The sequence below is a fragment of the Sapajus apella genome, unplaced genomic scaffold (genome assembly GCF_009761245.1).
Source record: "Sapajus apella isolate SASKATOON/1434 unplaced genomic scaffold, GSC_monkey_1.0 scaffold2, whole genome shotgun sequence".
NCBI lineage: Eukaryota > Metazoa > Chordata > Mammalia > Primates > Cebidae > Sapajus > Sapajus apella.
Genome location: NW_022436942.1, coordinates 75221993 through 75241930, shown reverse-complemented (window position 1 = coordinate 75241930; position 19938 = coordinate 75221993). Strand labels below are relative to the sequence as shown.

The window sequence follows — 19938 nt, the reverse complement described above, 5'->3', positions numbered from 1 at the left end:
CTGGGTGATAGAAGTGAAACCCTGCCTCAGGAAAAAAAAAAAAAAAATGTTTCTCTTTAGTGGACTAGGAAGGTCAGAGGTTGGGAGAATGGCCTGGTTCATGACTGCTCTGTCTCGGGAGCTTTTAGGACTAGTTGTATTGTCATTACTAAGGCAGTTGGAGCTGATCACTGCAGAGCTGCGTTTCTGGGAAGAACGGGAAATCCTTCCTCTGCTGCTTCACCCGGCGCTCGCTTTTGCCATGGTGGGAGATGCTTGTAGAAGAGGTGCAGCAGCCGGTGGGGATGGGCAGAAGAGTATCTGCAGCCTCTCCCTGCAGTCAGCGATGTGTTTTTCTGTCTCATTTCTCTCTCTCTCCCCCACTTCTCAGTCTCATCGGATCAGATCGAGCAGCTCCATCGGAGATTCAAGCAGCTGAGCGGAGACCAGCCTACCATTCGGTAAGATCGGCAGCGGATTTGGGTGCCGGGTAGGTCCCTCCCCTCTCGGATTTCTCGTTCTGTTTCTTTCCTTGAATGCCGAGTGGCTCTCCAAGAGCCCCTGGGTTGCCCCGTTCCCTGCAGCAAAACCGTAGTTGTTTTAATGCTTCTGGTCTCTTCTAAGACAAGAAGTTCCCAAATGGTGAGGAAAGAAGCACTCATGTTTCTATGAGGATCACACAATCATAAATTACAGCTAGCTCGGAAGTGAGGAAGGGCTCTTCAGCCACCCCCTGCCCTCCCCTGACTTCCTCACATGGAATGTGCTTGGAATCTCAGACGCACATGAGGACCTGTTAGATTCCAGGATCCTGCCAACTGCCATGACACAAAGATGAATCAGTTGTGGTGCAGCCCCAAGTAGGGGCTCGGGCCGTCATCAGAACCCCCAACTCCCCTGCTTCAGGGTTAGTTCCAGCCTCAGGTAAGGTGAGGGTAGCTGCCTCAGATTTCTGTTAAGGAAAATCAACACTGAGTAGCTGGGATTACAAGTGAGTGCTGCTTGAATTACCTGCAACTAGGTCAGTGAGAGGTCCTTGTCAGTGAGTTGGTCATCACACAGAGTTCATGAGGAAGCTTCAAGTTGAACAAATTTCTACCATAAACTTCTAACAGGTGTAGTTTCCTAAATAAGCATTCAGGGTCTCAAGGTTACAGTTTGTTGGAACTTTGAAACAAACCTTTTAATACTCCAGGAAAACTTCCTTCTTAGTAAACAGACTTAAATTTCCCCTAGGTTTTATGGAAACTGACATGTAAATATCTATTTTCTCTTGTGTGTGTAAACACAGGCGTATTGTAAATCCAGTTCTGTTTTTTTTTTTTTGTTTTTTTTTTTTTTTTGATGGAGTCTTGCTCTGTTGCCAGGCTGGAGTACAGTGGCACAATCTTGGCTTACTGCAACTTCTGCCTCTTGGGGTCAAGTGATTCTCCTGCCTCAGCCTCCCGAGTAGCTGGGATTACAGGTGTGCATCACCACACCCAGCTAATTTCTTTTTGTATTTTTAGTAGAGAAGGGGTTTTACCATGTTGGCCAGGATGGTCTTGATCTCTTGACCTCGTGATTCGCCCCCCTTGACCTCTTAAAGTGTTGGGATTACAGGCGTGAGCCACAGCGCCCAGCCTATATTGCATTCTTAAATTAATTTCCAGAGCTCAGATTCTGACGATCTCATGGTTCTTATGGCCTCTGGTCTCAGTTTGATTGCATCCAGGGCTGACTTAAAGACAATTAAAATTTATACCTATAATTTTACTTATCTTGCCCACCTAGCCCAGTGGAGGAGAGAGACCCCAAGCCCAGCGGAAGAGTCACCTGTCTTCTCATTGGCTCTGATGGGGTCACATGCCTGAGTCTGAGCCAACTGTCATGGCCAAAGACCAGACCTGCAAATGTTTCCCCCAGAGCTGTAAGGGCCGGGGGCCTGGTCTCAGTTTCCTCCACAGGCAGAGATGGAGGGTGGGTGGTTTCACCAGGGCAAGGTGAATCCTCCTGGGGCCGTAGGCTGAGGAGTTTGTAGGGTGACATAAGTCGGCAGGGCACTGAGGTGTAAAGAGAAGGTAGCACATGTGGATACTGGATGTTGGAAAACAGTGTCAAGGGGATGCTTTGCTTATTTCTTTAGAGGTTCATGAGCAGCCTGAGCAACGTAGCAAGACCCCTCCTCTACAAAATATTTAAAAATTAGCCAGGGTGGTGGTGCACACATGGAATCCTGGCTACTTGGGAAGCTGAGGCAGGAGGATCACTTGAACCTGGGAGTTCAAGGCTGCAGTGAGCTGTGAGTGCACCACTGCACTCCAGCCTGGGCGACAGAGAGACACCCTGTCTCAGAAAGTTCGTGCACATCTGCTGTGCACCGGGTGCTTGGTACCTATGCTGGTAGTTGCAGCCGCCGTGGAGCTCACAGTGGAGGATGTGGGAAGGCAGAGCCCCTTTGTCCTCGAGCAGTTTCCCAGCAAGTGGAACCCCCAGCCCTGTAACAAACTGCCTTGGACTTATCGTTATGCATCTGGCATTAGATGCGTCCAACCTTGGGTGGTGAACTTTAGGCTCATACTCTACATGCATAGAGATGCAGAGGCAAAACCCCAGGCTTCGGAGTCCAACTGTGTTAGAATCCTTCATGCCATTGGCTGTGTGACTTCGGGCTGGTCACTTTGTTTCTCTCAGCTAGTCTCCTCATCTGGAAAGTGAGCGTGGTCACCAGGGATTTGATTTGAGCATAAAAAATGAACTGTGGGGCGGGCTCTGTGACTCAAGCCTATAAACTCGGCACTTGGGGAAGCCAAGGCTGGAAGATCGCTTGAACCCAGGAGTTCAAGACCAACCTGGGCAACACAGCGAGACCCTTATCTCCAGAAAAAAACATGAGCAGGTGCAAGCAGGGCAATTTAGCTCTAAGCTGCATTCACAGGCATTTGGCAAATGGGGCTGTTATTATTCCACCCCATCCTGAGTGTCTGTCTGAGTGTGGTGGGGACCCAGATGCTGTGTGAGGAGGAGGATGTGCTGCCATTGGAGGCCCCCCATAGGCTTATGGGGTGACCTGCTAAAATGGTGTTCCCCACAACATTTTTTTTCCAACTGAGTGTGTTCGGATCACCTGGGGATCTTGCTGCCATGCAGGTTTTGCTTCTGCAGTCTCAGGGGTGGGGCCTGAGACTCTGCATTTCTAACAAGGGCAGCGGTTGCCCAGCACCGTGGACAGTGCATAGTAGGTCCTCCAGGGTTGAGTGGGCAGAGCGTCCTCCTCCTGCATACTCTGTGCTGATGGCGCCAGACTCCTGCCTTCCAGGCCTCACCTGCCCAGGCTCAGCTTAGAAATGTGAGCTGTTGGTCCTGCCCTGCCACCCCAAACCCTGTTTGCCCCTCTCCTGTACACCCATCCCCAGGACTGCCCTTGCACAAGCCGTCAGTGTGTCTGCATGGCAGGATCATTCAAAGGATCCAGTGAGCAGCCCCTGCTTAACAGCCCTCAGTGGCTCCCTTGTGCCATCAAGGTCATCTTTGTGCTCTTTATGTGGGGCTCACAAAGGTGTGTAGATGCTGGCTTCTGCTTTACTGAGGCCTCAGTGTGGACCACATCCTCCAAGATATTTCTCCTGCCCCCTGAAGTCCCACAGTCTGGGGGTGCCCCATCCCCACATTCACAGCACAGAATTCTAACTGATCCCCATCCCCTTACCCCAGCAGACTGGCTTCTTACGGGGGTAGGAACTGATCATCTTTTTCCCTGGCCCAAGTGCTGAGTCCAGGGCCTGTAACAGTAGGTGCTGTGAGAGTAGTTAAATGAGTGAGTGAAGGGATGAATGAATGAAAGGAATGAGGAGTGAATATAATGACTAACAAAGTTCTTGACAGCACAGGAAGCATGGCACACTGAGGCCTGTTGCAATTAATAGTACTTCCCTCGTTAGGTTTACATAATCCAGGTGAAAGAATTTAGCAGCGGTCTTGGCATGTAGAAACAGCTCACAAATGTAAGCTCTTATTACTTGAAGCTGTTTTATGTGCTACACAGCAGGAGTGTATTCTTCAGTTTTTTTAAAAATTTTTGATAGGGTCTCACGTTGTTGCTCAGGCTGGTGTGCAGTGGTGCAATCTCGGCTCACTGCAGCCTTGACCTCCCAGGCTCAAGTGCCCCCCCTGCCTCAGCCCCCTCAGTAGCTGGGACTACAGGTGTGTACCACCTTGCTAATTTTTCGTATTTTTGTGGAGATGGGGTCTTACCACGTCACCCAGGCTGACTTCAGTCCTATAGAACCCCACAGGAGGTGGAGGTAGGGACGCTCACTTTCCCTATTTTACTGATGGGAAAGTAAAGCTGGAGAGAGAGGCCATGTATCCGGCCCTGGGTCACACAGCTTATAAGTGGAGGAGCTGGGATTTGAACCCAGTGCCAAGATCCTCCTGTAGGAAGCCGTGGGCATTGCCTTGATTTGCAAGTGGCCTCTGAGGACCTCAGTCTCACTGCCTCAGTGCAGGGGTGTGTTTGTAATTCCCGTCACCACCACTCTGGTCTCAGAGCTTCAGTCAGTTTCAAGGTTTGTGTCAGCTGCACATAGTGACAACCCTGGCCCAGCCTGCAGGAAGGAGGTGACAGACCACAGCTTCTTATGCAAACAGGCCTACAGGAAGGGCCTCCTCCCAGCCTCCCAGAACTGCTTTGCCTAATCCTAATCCACTCTCCAGGGCCTCCAGAAGGGAGATCGGGCAGCTCTTCAAGGTTCCCCTGAGCTTTCCTTACCCGTCTTCGCCTGAGCAGCCCTGGTTTGGGAACTGGTCCCCAGTGTTGTCCCCACTCTGCCAGGGGTTTTTTAAGTGACCCCAGGCCTGGTCTTCAGCCCCCTCAGATCCCTGGCACGTTTTGGAAGCTGTCCGACAGGCCACAGCCCAGGGGCTGTGCTGGGGTTTCAGAGCATGGACAAAATTCATTTTCTTTCTGGGGACATTCCACCACATGAGCATGGCATTGATTGGGGTTCCTAGTGAAGACCCCTGGCACCCCACTGCAATCTGCGATGGGGGAGAGGGTGCCACCCCCTTTGCCCTCTCCCTCTTAGAAAGCAAAGGGCCCATGTGCTTATCAGGATCCCACAGGAGGCTTGTGAAAACCTTGAATGCAAAAGGCCTTTTAAAAACGATCATTCAAAACCCACAGGCTTTAGATGCAGATGAATAAGATTTGTAAGTTGCGAGTTACGCTTAAAAGCTGAAAGAAGAATTGAGTTTCTAAACGTGCAGCTTGGCAAATTGAATATAGCTTTACAAACTCCCATGAGGCAAGTGATGGACCAAAATTGATTTTATTTTTAAGCCACCATTGCTTATCTGTGTTGGGTCTGGTCCCATCTCTTTCCAAGGTCATCTCAGGACATCCAGGGGAGGGTTCATCATATGGCCTTGAAAGCCCCACTTCAAGGCTTTACTTTTGGATGGGTTCTTTATGGAGCTCAGTTCCTGATTTTTAGAGCATTCATATTATTGGCTGGGCATGGCGGCTCACTCCTCTAATCCCAGCACTTTGGAAGGCTGAGGTGGGAAGATCACTTGAGGTCAGATGTTCCAGACCAGCCTGGCCAACATTATGAAACCCCGTCTCTACTAAAAATACAACAATTAGTTGGGTGTGGTAGTACGCTCCTGTAATCCCAGCTACTCGGGAGGCGGAGCAGGAGAATTGCTTGAACCTGGGAGGGGGAGGTTGCAGTGAGCTGAGATTGTGCCACTGCACTCCAGCCTGGGCGACAGAGCGAGATTCTGTCTCAAAAAAAAAAAAAAAATTATTTTGTTATATTCCCTTTTTAAAAGAGGTTACCCCAAAACTGAATATGCTTCAGGATCCTCAAGACCTGAATTCATCCAGACCACAAACCACTGAGTTCTGTGGCCTCTTGGCAAAACACCTGAATAGGGAAAAAAGGAATATCTACGGAATTCTAACACGCTCTTTAGCTTCCTACCATGGAGGTGGCCCTTTGTCCTCAGAAATTTTCCTACAAGTGGAAGAGACCTCCAGGTAAACCTGTTAAAAGGTCAAAACTTTAGATAATGAAGGAAATGAAGAAATGGCTTCTTGCACTTTCTCCTTCTCTTGTTGGGCCCCTTAACTGGTGAACGTTTTGAACAGCAATTTTTAACTTCCTGATAGCACCCTGGCAGGCTTATAAATGCCAGATATAGACGCTATGGAATACTTCGGACATAGTGGTCAGGCCATTAGGAGGCTTGATTAGATAAAGCCACATTACAAAAATATTTTTAGATTCATCAAGCCGTTGAATGTGGAGTAATTCCAGAGGTAAACACAGCCACAGACGTGCACAGGGAAGAGAAAAGGACTCCGTGCTCCGTGTCGAAGGCCACCAGCATGCAGCCCTATGTTCTGATAGCTCAGACAGTGGGGCATCAGCATAGCTTCCTCACTCCAGGTCCTGTTTTTCTTCCCTCAACAGTGTTCTTTTTTGTTTCCTCTGTGACAGTCTTGCTCTGTCACCCAGGCTGGAGTGTAGTGGCACGATCTTGGCTCACTGCAACTCCCCCCTCCCAGGTTCAAGCGATTCTCCTGCCTCAGCCTCCCAAGTGGCTGGGATTACATACACCCACCACCACACCCGGCTAATTTTTTGCTTTGTTTTGTTTTTGAGACAGAGTCTTGCTCTGTCTCCCAGGCTGGAGTGCAGTGGCATAATCTCAGCTCACCGCAAGCTCCGCCTCCTGGGTTCAAGTGATTCTCCTGCTTCAGCCTCCCAAGTAGCTGGGATTACAGGTGCGTGCCATCACACCTGGCTAGTTTTTTGAATTTTTAGTAGGAACAGGGTTTCATCATGTTAGCCAGGATGGTCTCGATCTCCTGACCTCATGATTCGCCCGCCTTGGCCTCCCAAAGTGCTGGGATTACAGGCATGAGCCACCGCGCCTGGCCCAATTTTTGTATTTTTAGTTAGAGACAGGGTTTCACCATGTTGGCCAGGGTGATCTTGAATTCCTGACTTCAGGTGATCTGCCCACTTTGGCCTCTCAGATTTCTGGGATTACAGGCCTGAGCCACTGTGCCCGTCCCCTCAGCAGTGTTCTTACGACTGCTTTGCCATTTTTGAAGTTAGCACAGGGTGGGCCCAGTGTGCAGCTCACACCTGTAATCTCAGCACTTTGGGAGGCCGAGGTGGAAGAATTGCTTGAGTCCAGGAGTCTGGGCAACATAGTGAGACTCCATCTCTCCAAAAAAAACTTAAAAATTAGCCAGACATGGTGGCATGCACCTGTGGTTCTAGCTACTTGGGAGGCTGAGGTGGGAGGATCGCTCAAGCCCGGGAGATTGAGGCTGCAGTGACCTGTGGTCTCGCCACTGCACTCCAGCCTACGTGATAAAGCGAGACCATCTCAAAAAGAAAAAAAAGCACAGGGTTGTGTGCAGAAACGGGAGCCCAGCTGCCATCAGCTGAGTGCTCGCATGTGCCAGGTGCTGGGCTCAGCACTCACGTAGTCTCAGGAGCCCTCTGAGGTTGATGTTATTATCCCCATTTTACAGATGAAACAACTGAGGCTGAAGAAGTTAAAATTCCACAGTAGGGCCTCAATTCGAAAGCAAAGCTGGCTCATTCTAGAGCTGTGGCAGCAAACTACTGCAGTGATTTGCTTTTCACACATCCCCTTTTCATCTAGTCACTTTGCTTTGCTTTTAACCTGCCTATGATATGACCACTTTTTGAAAGGGTGGGGCAAGCTCTCGCCCTGTTCAGACTGGGGTGCAGTGGTGCAATCATGGTTTGCTGCAGCCTCCAACTGCTGGGCTCAAGCTGCCATCCTGCCTCAGCCTCCTCAGCTGTAGCTGGGACCACAGGTGTGCACCACCGCATCCAGCTAATTTAAAAAACAAAAATTTTTTTTGTAGAGATGTGAGCCTTGCTATGTTGCCCACGCTAGTCTCAAACTCCTGGCTCAAGCATTCCTCCTACCTCAACCTCCCAAAGTGCTAGGATTATAGGCATGTGACACCGTGCCTGACCTCCACAGTTTATTTTTTTAGAAATACTATACTCACAAGGAAGCTGCTGAGGCCCGCCGTTTCACCATCAGAATTTGATATATTCCAAAGGCAGAGAGTCTTCCCTGTAAGACTCAGCTAGGATGATGCACGTTCACTTAAAGAAGAAAACCTGCTATCGTAGCCGTAAAGCTGCCCAGAAGAGACAGCGGGAGTGAGGCAGCTGGACTCGCACATCTGCTTAGGTGAGAGTGTTAAGGCAGACTTGAGGAGGAGAGCCGCCAAGGGGATAGTTTGGTGTGAAAAGGTACGGAGGCGTTCCCAAGGCCGAAAGCAGCTTTCCAAACAGCCTTAGTTTCATTAGCGGCTACTCGCGTATAAAACTTTTATAGCGATTCTTTTCCCACGATGGTCAGTACTGTCATGGTCCTTGCTTACAAGCCTGCAGGTGTCTAGGGCCTTGTGTGTGGTGGGTTTTAGAGCTGAGGATCCTGTGGGGCTGAAAAGGGGAGGTTCCCCCTCCCCTCCTGGGGTGCTCCTGTTGTGATGCTTGTGTGCTTGAGGGGTAGTCAGAACACTACAGGCGGTTCATGCTATAGCATGAGAAACACTAAAGGTTATCTGGGCGCAGTGGCTCATGCCTGTAATCCCAGCACTTTGGGAGGCCAGGGTGGGCAGATCACTTGAGGTCATGAGTTCCAACCCAACCTGGCCAATATGGTGAAATCCTGTCTCTCCTAAAAATACAAAAATTAGCCAGGCGTGGTGGCAGGTGCCTATAGTCTCAGCTACTCGGGAGGCTGAGGTAAGGGAATCTCTTGAACACAGGAGGTGGGGGCTGCAGTGAGCCAAAATTGCGCCACTGCACTCCAGCCTGGGTGATAGAAAGAAGAAAAAAGAAATACGCTAAAGGAAGGAAATGGGGTAGACAGACTCCCCCGGAACCCTAGGGAGGAGAGGGTCCTTGGGGTAAGTTGTCACGGAAGGCGCCCCGAGGATACCACATCTGGGCTGAGACCAGGAGAGACGGAGCCGGTGTGTGAAGAGAAGAGGGAGGGAGCTGTAGGCAGAGGGCCCAGCACAAGAGGGGAACCGGAGAGTGGGGGCGGATCGTGGAGGGTTGCCTTGGCCGAAGCAATGACTTGGGCTTTCTTTGTCCTTGAAATAAAATGCACAGATGTGGCCTGAAACACCACCTGTATGTTAGCTCCTGCTTAGTTTTTGATCTTGCTCTGTCGCCCAAGCTCACGTGCGGTGGTGTGATCTTGGCTCACCGCAGCCTCAACCTCCTAGGCTCAAGCAATCCTCCTTCCTCAGCCTCCCGAAGAGCTGGAACTTATAGGCATGTACCACCATGACCGGCTAATTTTTGGATTTTTTGTAGAGATGGGGTCTTGCCCTGTTGCCCAGGGTGATCTCGACCTCCTGGGCTCAGGCAATCCACTCACCTCAGCCTCCCAAAGTGCTGAGATTAGAGGTGTGAGCCACTGTGCCTGGCCAGGTCCTCCCAGGACCTCTCCCCTGAGCTCCTTACTCACAGAGCAACTGCCTATCTACTTGATATCCAAATGGCATGCTGCTTAACATGCCCCAAAGCAGGCCGGGGGCGGTGGCGCATGCCTGTAATCCCAGCACTTTGGGAGGCCGAGGCAGGTGGATTACGAGGTCAAGAGATCGAGACCAGCCTGGCCAACATGGTGAAACCCTGTCTCTACTAAAGATACAAAAATTAGCTGGGTGTGGTGGTGCATGCCTGTAATCCCAGTTACTCGGGAGGCTGAGGCAGGAGAATCGCTTGAAGCCAGGAGGCAGAGATTGCTGAGATCATGCCAGGCACTTCAGCCCAGACAGAGCAAGACTCCATCTCAAAAACAAAAAACAACAACAAAAAAAACCCAAAGCAAGCAACTCCTCACCCCTCCCAGAGGTCCCCCATTCCTCTGCGGTGAGTGGCAGCTTTACAGTTCCCTACGGTGTCACCTTTGATTCCTCCCTTCCTCAGCCCTGCCTCCAGTTCATCAGCAAACTGCCATTTCTACCTCCCAACAAGCCCAGGATTTGCTGCTTCTCTCCCCTTCTTCCTCTGCTCCTCCACCCCGCCCCCATCCAGCCACCATGGTCTCTGGCCTTGGCCACCGCAACAGCCCTCTCCCTGATCCCCCTGTGTCTGTCTTCACTGCCCCCCACCATCCAGGCTCATAGTCCTGTGTGGGAAGGTCCTGTGAGAATGTCTCTTCTCTGCTGAAGATGTTCTGTCTCACCCACGGGGAGTCAGAGCCACCGCTGAGGCCTCTCAGTGTCCTGCAGGCCCCTGCTACGCTCATCTCCCCAGTTCTTTTTGCCCAAGTTACATGAACATTCTTTCTGTTCACCCCATTGTCAAATGTGCCCTGGGAGTCGAGAACCTCCCCTTCTTCAGGTCTCTGCTCAAATGTCACCTTTGTCCCTGTGGCCTTTCCTGACCACCTCATTTAAACTCATACCAGCCTCCTGTGGGCCCCATCCCCCTTTCTCTGCTGAATTTCTCTGCAAAGTACTCATCACTGCCTGAGATACTCTTATTTCCCACCTTTTTTATGCTCTCCTGGATTCTCTATAAGGGATCGTGTCTGTCTCGTTTACCTCTGTAGCTGACACCCAGAACAGTGCCTGGCTCCTAGAAGGGGCTCAAATGCTTGTCACTGAGTTGCTCCCAGTGTAAGAAGGAAATGCCAGGTGTCAGGGGAAGTTGGGGGCTGACAAGGGGAAGGGACAGGGATGAGGAGGTTTTTTTCCCTGGGGGAATGGTCTTGGTGATGTTACCCAGCTTTTGGAGGAGGCATTTGCCAGGGGCAAAAGGACCAGGCCTTTCTTGCCAGACTCTTCTGTGCAAAAACGTGGTTAGGAGAATTGCCTGGTGCATTTGGACAATTCCAGGTACTTTGAAACATTGAGGGATTAAGAGGCCAGCATGTGCATGTGAACTGCGTTAAAATGCAGGTTCTGTAATCCCAGCACTTTGGGAGGCCAAGGTGGGAGGATCACTTGAGTCTAGGAGTTCAGGACCAACCTGGGCAATATATTGAGACTCTGTCTTTACAAAAAAAAAAAAAAAAAAAATTGGCGTGGTGGTGCACACCTGTAGTCCCAGCTGCTCAGGAGGCTGAGGAGGGAGGATCACTTGAGTGTGGGAGTTGAAGGCTGCAGTGCGCCACGATCACACCACCGTATTAACGCAGGCTCTGATTCAGTAGGTCTGGGGTAGGGAGAGATGGCACATCTCTAATAAGCTCCCAGGTGATGCTGATGCTGCCGGCCCAGGAACCACACTTTGAGTAGCGTCACTACTGGGAAGACGTGTGCTGAATGACACGCAGTCTTTGCCTTCAAGAGTTCCTGTGGGGCCTCAGTTTCCCCACTGTGGGAAACAGCAAAGCTGAATGGTGAGCGCAGGAAGGGGAACTCAGCGGGGCGTTGGGCAGGCAGCCCTGCGGAGGAAACACCAAAGTGGCCTCCCTCAGTGCGGGGAGCCCAGGTGGGTGGACAGCGGGAGGCAGGAGCTCCAGCCTGAGAACCTGGGCCTGGCTGCACTCGCCCTTTGGAGGTCGGTTAACCTTGTGGTAGTTGGAGGAACTGGGCAGCTCTGAGCTCAATACCCGTAGAGAGAACTTTGCAACTGAGCTGCGCCCCAAAAGCCGCCGGAAACCAACCCAGACCACGAGGCTTGAGGAAGAGCCCAGCAGAGTCCTCGGTGGTGTTTTGAGTCGGGTCCTTCCCTTCTTGTCGGCCTGACGCTTATCCTGCCCTCTTCCTGGGTCCCAGGTGGGGCCTCTTGGGCTGGGGGCTGGGTGGGAGCAGATGGTGAAGGAGGAGCTCTCTCGCTCTTTCCCTCTCTTTAAGGTAAAAACACATAACCGGAAGGAAGTGGTAAGAGTGAGGAAGCGCATGAGATGGTTCGAGCCAGCGGTGGGGGTCAGAGCTGGAGTTCCGTGCCAACTCTAGCTGTGTGACTGTGGCTTAGTCTCTTTGCCTCTCTGGGCCTTGTGTTCTGGTCTGTAAAATGGGATCATCATTGTTGCCACTTGTGATTATGTGGGGTGATTAAGTGTGCAGTGCTTAGCACAGCTTGACGTCACAAGAGCCCTTCGGGAATCCAGGGGGACATTGTCATGAATGCTCTGGGGATTGCGTTAAAATGCGGGTTCTGTAATCTCAGCACTTTGGGAGGCCAAGGTGGAAGTATCACTTGAGCCCAGGGGTTCAGGACCAGCCTGGGCAATAAAGTGAAACCCTGTTTTTACCGCGGCTCAAGCTCCCCACCCTGGGGAGACCTGGAAAGTGTGTGGCTCTGGAGCCCTCATGGACAACCCCCTACACTGATGGTCACTGGGGCAGGACCACTGGCCAATGAGAATCGGCTCCCGCCGAGGGCAGTGACCTGCCTCAGCCCTGGGCTCTAAGGTGAGGCAGAGCCTGTTCCCATGGCTGCAGCCTGGGCTGAGAAACCTTCAGCGGAGCCGGTTCATCCAGCCCAGTGAGGACCTGGGGAGGAAGGAAAACAAAACTGACACGATTATTGATGGAGCATGAAACTGGTGAAACGGAAAGGTTAGCCCATCCTAAGCGCTGGACTGAAGGCCGGTGCTCTTCTTGTTGAAAAGGGATGTTGGCAATTTTTAGGGAAAGTCCCTGAGGGCCAGGCTCCATGCCACTGCCTAAGCCAGCCGGCATCATTCTTAACAATGAGAAGTGGCTTTATCTCTCTGCCTCAGTTTCCTTATCTTTAAAATGGGCGCGGGCCTGGTGCAGTGGCTCACACCTGTAATCCCAGCACTTTGGGAGGCTGAGGTGGGCAGATCACCTGAGGTCGGGAGTTTGAGACCAGCCTGGCCAACATGGTGAAACCCCGTCTTTACTAAAAATACAAAAATTAGCCGGGCGTGATGGCGCACATCTGCAATACCCGCTACTCAGGAGGCTGAGGCACGGGAATCACTTGAGCCGGGGAGGTGGAGCTTGCAGAGAGCCGAGATGGCACCACTGCACTCCAGCCTGGGTGACAGAGCAAGACTCTGTCTCAAAAAATAAAAAAAAATCAAACGGGCATAACTACCTACTTTATAGGGTTGTTGTGAGCCCTGTGTAATAATGTAAAGCTCTTAGAACAGTACCTTACATTTTGAGTGTACATAGGTTAGCTGCTATTATTATTACTGCTGTTAATACTGCTGCAGCAATTACTGATGCTGCTGCCGCCAGTATTACTGTTATTATTTTAAAATTAAGAGCTCACCCTGAGTCAAGCAGTCTGCTCAGCCCTTATGTGGATTTCTCTCATTTGATCACGTCAGCCCCATCATGCTACCTGGATAGTCCTATGATCCCCATTTTACAGATGAGAAATAGACGAGAAATCCACGGCTTGGAGATGTGCCGTGACTTACTCAAGACCATGTGCCTGGCGAGGGGCAGACCTGGGCCAGCAGTGCTCTCCCCACCTCGTGTTCGACCGTGAACCATCCCCTTTGATATGGGAAAGATTAGGTCTGCACCCGTCTCACAGATGGGGAAACTGAGGCTCCAGGAATCCCTCTGGAGCTCCACGTGGTCCCTTTCTCAGTCAGGGATCTGGGCTTTGGACAATGGGTTCCGTTTGGCCAGCTGGGGAGAGTAGGGAAGCAGGGTGTTGGGGGTGAGAGCCTGGCTGGACTCTGCTGGGCTTCCAAGCTGGCTCTTCCACGCCCCCACTGGGTAAGCTGGGTCCCGAACCTCTTTGTGCTGAGCCTGAAGTGTCAGGGATAGTAGGCTCCCTCGTGGGGTTACCCCGGCAAACGAGATGTCTCCGGCCAAGTCGTTTGCACACTTGTGAGCTGCTGTCGCTGTTATTGTCATCGGATCGGATCGTGATTTCGTAGAATGTGATCATCTCCCCTGGTAACCTTGACTCATTCAGGAATCTGGTCTCTCTATTCTGCCCCTTCCTGTGGTCCCCTCCCACTAATGAGGAAAAAGGGCAGGACATCTAGCTGTCTGCGAGCAGTGAGGGTGGGACCTGTATAGAAAAAAGCGTGTGTCACACGCCGAGGGACTTCCACAGACAGAACATGCGACAGAATGTTCCCGGCCCCCAAAAGCCCCTCGCCCTCCCTCCTGATCACCCCCAACTCCGGGGTGGTTCCCCATCACCCTGACTTCTAGCTGCAGAGGTTCGTGTTGTCACTTTTTGTTCTCTATGTAAATGGAGTCATAGTGCAGTAGCACAATGGTTCTTTTTTTTTTTTTTTTTAAAGACTTAGAAAATTTTAACAGCGTCATGGAAATGTAATTAACATATTATAAAATTCACCCATTGAAAGTGTGCGGTCCATTTTAGAGCACCTCAGAAAGAAGCTCTGTTACCCGTCAACCTCCGTCCCCAGCCCCTGGAAACCACACCTCTCCACTGTGTTTCTCTTTCCTGGATGTTTCCATAAATGGTGTCGTACACCAAGGGGCCTTCTGTGTCTGACTTCTTCCACTGACAGCATGTCCTCCAGGCACAGCCATGCTGTGGCATGGATTAGAACCTCGTTCCTTGCCAGGTGCAGTGGCTCACACCTGCAATCCCAACACTGTGGGAGGCTGAGGTGGGTGGATCACCTGAGGTCAGGAGTTCAAGACCAGCCTGGCCAACTAGTGAAACCCTGTCTCTACTAAAAATACAAAAGTTACCTGGGCATGGTGGTGGGCACCTGTAATCCCAGCTACTTCGGAGGCTGAGGCAGGAGAATCGTTTGAACCCGGGAGGCAGAGGCTGCAGTGAGCTATCATGCCGCTGTACTCCAGCCTAGGCAACAAAGTAAGACTCTGTCTCAAAAAAACAAAATGAAACAAAAAACCTTGTTATGGCCAAAAAAAACCCTTATTTTTTTCATGGCCAAATAACATCCCCTCTCTCCCGGCCAGCTGTCCAGAGTCTGCCTCTTTTTTTGGAACTGGGTTCCTGGGAATCTAAAACATGAGTCTTCCCTGATGCAACTCCTGGCTTTGGCCAGACGCCACGAGTGAACTCAGCCGAAAGGCCTGGGTGGGAGGGACAGGAGGCCATGCCGGGGACACAGGGATCTGGGAACCAGGGCCAGGTCCTGCCATGCCTCTCCATGCCTCCATCCCCACCGTCCAATGCATAAAACAGGGCAGCACAGGAGCCAGTGAGGCGTTCGTGGAATCTTCCAACTCAAACAGCTTGGAATCTCTGTCTGTTTTGCCTCCCCCTCGCCAGCACCTGTCTATTCTAGTGTTGAATCCCACTTCCAATGACTGTCCCGCCGTCACTTCCCACCCGGACGTCCTCCTTTTCAGTGGGCTGATAACTCCTGCCTTCCCCACCTGGGCCTGACCCCTTATTCCCTAGGATCACCAGCCTGTGCACTGGGTCCTTCCCAAGACCTCCGTTGCCCGTGGAGGCCCATGTAGCAGAAGGAAAAGGTGAGCAGGAAGCGGATTCAGAGAACCCAGGATTGCCTTCTGTGAAGGGCAGGGAGGAGGGCAGGCAGGTGAAGGAGTGGCTGACACCTCTGCCTCTGTGCCTGCAAACCTGCAGCCTCTAGGACCTAGCAATGCCTGTGCCAGCTATGGGGTGTCCTGTGAAATTCACTCTCCCCTGTCCCAAGCCAAGCTTTATTTTTTAACAGATGAGGTCTCACTGTGTCCCCCAGGCTGCAGTGCAGTGGCACCTTCATAGCTCACCGTAACCTTGAACTCCTGGGCTCAAACGATCCCCTTGCCTCAGACTCCTGCATTGCTAGCTGGGACTGCAGGCCCATGCCACCACCCCTAGCTGGCCTTATTTTTTATTATTTTTTTTACAGCTTTAGTGAAATGTAATTCACATAATACACATAGTTCACATAATTCAACTCAGCCATTAAAATGTGCAATTCAGTGACATTTGTTGTATGTACCGAGTTGTGCATCCAGCACTACAGTCAACATTAGAATGTTTTCATCGCTCCCCAAAGAGAGCTGTACCCTCAGCTGGCCTCTCCCAACCCCCTGACAACCCCCAATCTGCTTTCTGCCTCTATGTACCTACCTATTCTAGATAGTTAATGTAAATGGAATTGTGTAACATGCGGCCATGTGTATCTGGCTTCTTTCAGTTAGCAAAATGTTTTGTTTGTTTTCTTGAGATGGAGTCTTGCTTTGTCATCCAGGCTGGAGGGCAATGGTGTGATCTTGGCTCACTGCAACCTCCACCTCCCAATTCAAACAACTTTCATGCCTCAGCCTCCCGGTAGCTGGGATTACAGATGTGCACCACCACACCCAGCTAAGTTTTGTATTTTTAGTAGAGATGGGGTTTCACCATGTTGGCCAGCCTGGTCTCGAACTCCTGACCTCAAGTGATCTACCCCCCTTGGTCTCCCACAGTGCTGGGATTACAGGCATGAGCCACCGTGCCTGGTCTCACTTAGCATCATGTTTTTTAGATTCATCTATGTTGTAGCAGGTATTTGTACTTGATTTCCTGTTATGGCTAAAAAATACTCCCTTGTGGTTGTAGTGAGCAGAGATCACACCATTGCACTCCAGCCTGGGTGACAGAGTGAGCTTCCATCTCAAAAAACAAACAAAAAAACTCATTGTATGGACCACATTTTTTTCCTCTAAATTATGAGTCGACAGACATTTGGATTGTTTCTGCTTTATGGTGAGCAATGTTGCTATGAAATTCATGCACAGGTTTTTATTTCTCTTGGGCATATCCCCAGTGGAATTGCTGGATCATCTTTTAAGTCCACATTTAACCTTTGAGGACCTGCCATACTGTTTTCCAGAGCTCCAAGCCAGCACCCCACTGCTCTGAATACTGACCTGGGGCTTTAAGGATGGGCTTCAGGCAGTTTCCAAAAACTCAGAATCCCACGTCTCTGCATTTTTTTTTTTTTTTTTTTTTTTTTGGAGATGACCATCCATTCCACCTCTTGGATTCTCAAAAGTATTTCAAGTCCAGGTGCAGTGGCTCACACCTGTAACCCTAGTGCTTTGAGAGTCTGAGGCAGGAGGATTACTTGAGCCCAGGAGTTCAAGATTAGCCTGGGCAATGTGTCAACACGTTGTCTCTACAAAAAATTTAAAATATTAGCTAGGCGTGGCGGCGTGCACCTGTGGTCCCAGCTACTTGGGAGGCTGAGGCTAGAGGATTGCTTGAACCTAGTAGGTCAAGGCCGCAGCGAGCCATGATCGTACCACTACACTCCAGCCCCGGTGACAGTGAGACCCTGTCTCAAAAAAGAAAAGTATCTTGAGCCTCCAAATTCTCCCTGCTCTTGCCCAGTCTGACGGTTAGGGGAAGGGGCAGATAAGTGAAGCGTATTCCAGTTCTGTCTCCTAACTCTGAACTATTCTTGTGGGGCCTGCTGGGGATCCAGAATACAGCTCGATACAGGATGAAAATGCCAGCTGACATCTGCCGCTTTTCTGACTCTCTTCCTGGTATCTCTCCTTCTTGGAAACCAGCAAGGAGAACTTCAACAATGTCCCGGACCTGGAGCTCAACCCCATCCGATCCAAAATTGTTCGTGCCTTCTTCGACAACAGGTGAGCATTTTCCCGTGAACCAGCCCGGTGGCGGGTACCTTTGTCTTGTGTGACATCTCATTGCTCAGAATAGCCCTTTAAGCTGCTGCCCAGAAGAAGGGGCTAAGCTGGGTAGGGGTAGGGCTATGAGCACAGGTTTGGGGTTGGATCGTTCTGGATTTATAGCTGGGTGACTGTGCAGCTCCCTCAAGCCTTCTAGACCTTTGTATTTGTTATCTCTGGCTGTCCAGAGATACTAAGCTTTGGCTACCCCAAAACTTAGTAACTTAAGACAATAGCCAGGCATGGTGGTGCACGCCTGTAGTCTCAGCTAGTGGGGAGGCTGAGGTGAGAGGTTACCTGAGGCCGGGAGCTCAAGGCTGCGGTGAGCTATGACCGGACCACTGCATTCCAGCCTGGGCGACAGAGACCCTGTTTCCAAAAAAATAAGAATAAAAAAATGTAAAATAACAATTAAAAAACAATAAATTCTCTTAGAAAAATTCTAAGAAAACTATTGAGGAAGACTTTTTAAAAAAGAAAATTCAAGGCTGGGCATGATGGTTCATGCCTGTAATCCTAGCACTTTGGGAGGCCAAGGTGGATGGATCACCTGAGGTCAGGAGTTCAAGATCAGCCTGGCCAACACGGTTATACCCTGTTTCTACTAAAATTCTAAAAATTAGCAGGGCGGGATGGGTCACACCTGTAATCCCAGCACTTTGGGAGGCCGAAGCAGGCCGATCACTTGAGGTCAGGAATTCAAGACCAGCCTGGCCAACATGGTGAAACCCTGTCTCTCTTAAATATACAAAAATTAGCTGGGTGTGGCCTATAATCCCAGTTACTCAAGGGCTAAGGCAGGAGAATCTCTTGAACCCAGGAGGCAGAGGTTGCAGTGAGCCGAGATTGTGCTGCTGCATTGTCCAGCCTGGGCAAGAGTCAGTGAGACTCCTCAAAAAAAAAAAAAGAAAAGAAAAATTGGTAAGCGTTTACTATCTCATCATTTCTGTGGGTCAGGAAAGGAATCTGGGTGCACATTAGCTAGGGGTCTCAAAGTCTTGTGAGCTTCAGCCAAGGCATCAACTGGGGCTGAGGTCTCACTGCGTGGCTCACCCAGGGAAGCTGTTTCCAGCTTCAGCCTGTGGCTCCTGGCTAGAGGCCTCTCCTGGGCCCCTCCACGGAGCTGCTCACAGCGTGGCAGCTTCCAAGCTCCAGAGCCAGCTCTTTGAATGAAACTCAGCGCACATCCCACATGGAGGCCACTCTCGTTTTGTAACTGAATCTCGGAAATGACATCCCTTCTGCTCTCTTTGTTAGAAGTAAGTCACTGGGTCACCCCACTCTTGAGGAGCACAGGGACGTGACTACCAGGAGGCAGGGATTTTGGGGGCCATCTGGGAAGATGCCTCAGTTTCACCATCTCTAAAATGGAGATAATCAGCCGGGCGCGGTGGCTCACGCCTATAATCTCAGCACTTTGGGAGGCTGAGGCCAGCGGATCACTTGAGGTCAGGAGTTTGAGACCAGCCTGGTCAACATGGTGAAACCTTGTCGTGACTAAAATTATAAAAATTAGGCAGGCGTGGTGGCGCATACCTGTAATCCCAGCTACTCGGGAGGCTGAGGCAGGAGAATGACTTCAGCTTGAGAGGCGGAGGTTGCGGTGAGCCGAGATCGCACCACTGCACTCCAGCCTGGGCGACAGAGTGAGATTCTGTCTCAAAATAAAAGGGAGAAAATCATAGCACCTCCCTAGCAGGATTGCTGTGAGGGGCGCCGGGGGTGTGTGTGGGGAAGCACGAGGTTAGCTATTCATACGTTCATCACCGTGGCTTACAAAGAGGTGCTCACCTTGTCCCGCGTCCCAGAGCCGAGGCCCAGACCAGAGCTCATGCCCCAGATGTCCAGTATTATTTAAAGTGAAAGACTTGGGTGACTAGGATGGAGCCTGGAGGCGTCTGGGGCTCTGGGAGGGGCTGTAGGGGTGGGCACACCCTCCCCATGCTGCTGGGGCCTGTGGCAGGCACACCGAAGCCAGCCAGCCTGTTTGCCCCAGTGTCTCTATGCCTGCAAGGATGGCTGGGAAACGGGGGATGGGCAGAAAGAGGAAGGACGGGAACAGGTGTGGCATGGTGATGAGACCATGGGACTTCCCTGCTGGGTTTTGAGCTGTGCAGGGAGGAGCCACTCACCCTGGTTCCGGGATGTGGGACCCTGGGCCAGGCACTGAGCCTCCGTGAGTCCCACTGGAAGCCGGGGCTACTACTCATGGGGTGGGGGGGTCCTTCGGCTGCCCCTGGAGATGAAGGGCCTTCCTCTGCAGCCTGTGGGGCAAGGCCTGACGACACAGTGACCAATAGTTAAGCCGGAGATGCAGGGAGAGAAGGTTCCAGGTGATGGGAACTGTGTGTGCAAAGGCCTTGTGG

The 19938-nt window shown here is 51.2% G+C and overlaps 1 protein-coding gene across 3 annotated transcripts in view; it reads left to right on the top strand.

The window, feature by feature from the left end:
- The window catches only part of TESC (tescalcin), a 58734-nt gene that overhangs the window by 23283 nt on the left and 15513 nt on the right, over positions 1 to 19938 (top strand). For 2 of the 3 annotated variants that reach the window (XR_004257615.1, XM_032240901.1), the window contains exons 2-3: positions 371 to 440; positions 17450 to 17530. Coding sequence is in view for 2 of the 3 variants with exons in the window: in XM_032240901.1 (XP_032096792.1) it covers positions 371 to 440; positions 17450 to 17530 (151 nt within the window). In the remaining variant the exon portion in view is untranslated. The remainder of the gene's footprint in view (positions 1 to 370; positions 441 to 17449; positions 17531 to 19938) is intronic. The other variant, XM_032240910.1, reaches the window with a different exon arrangement.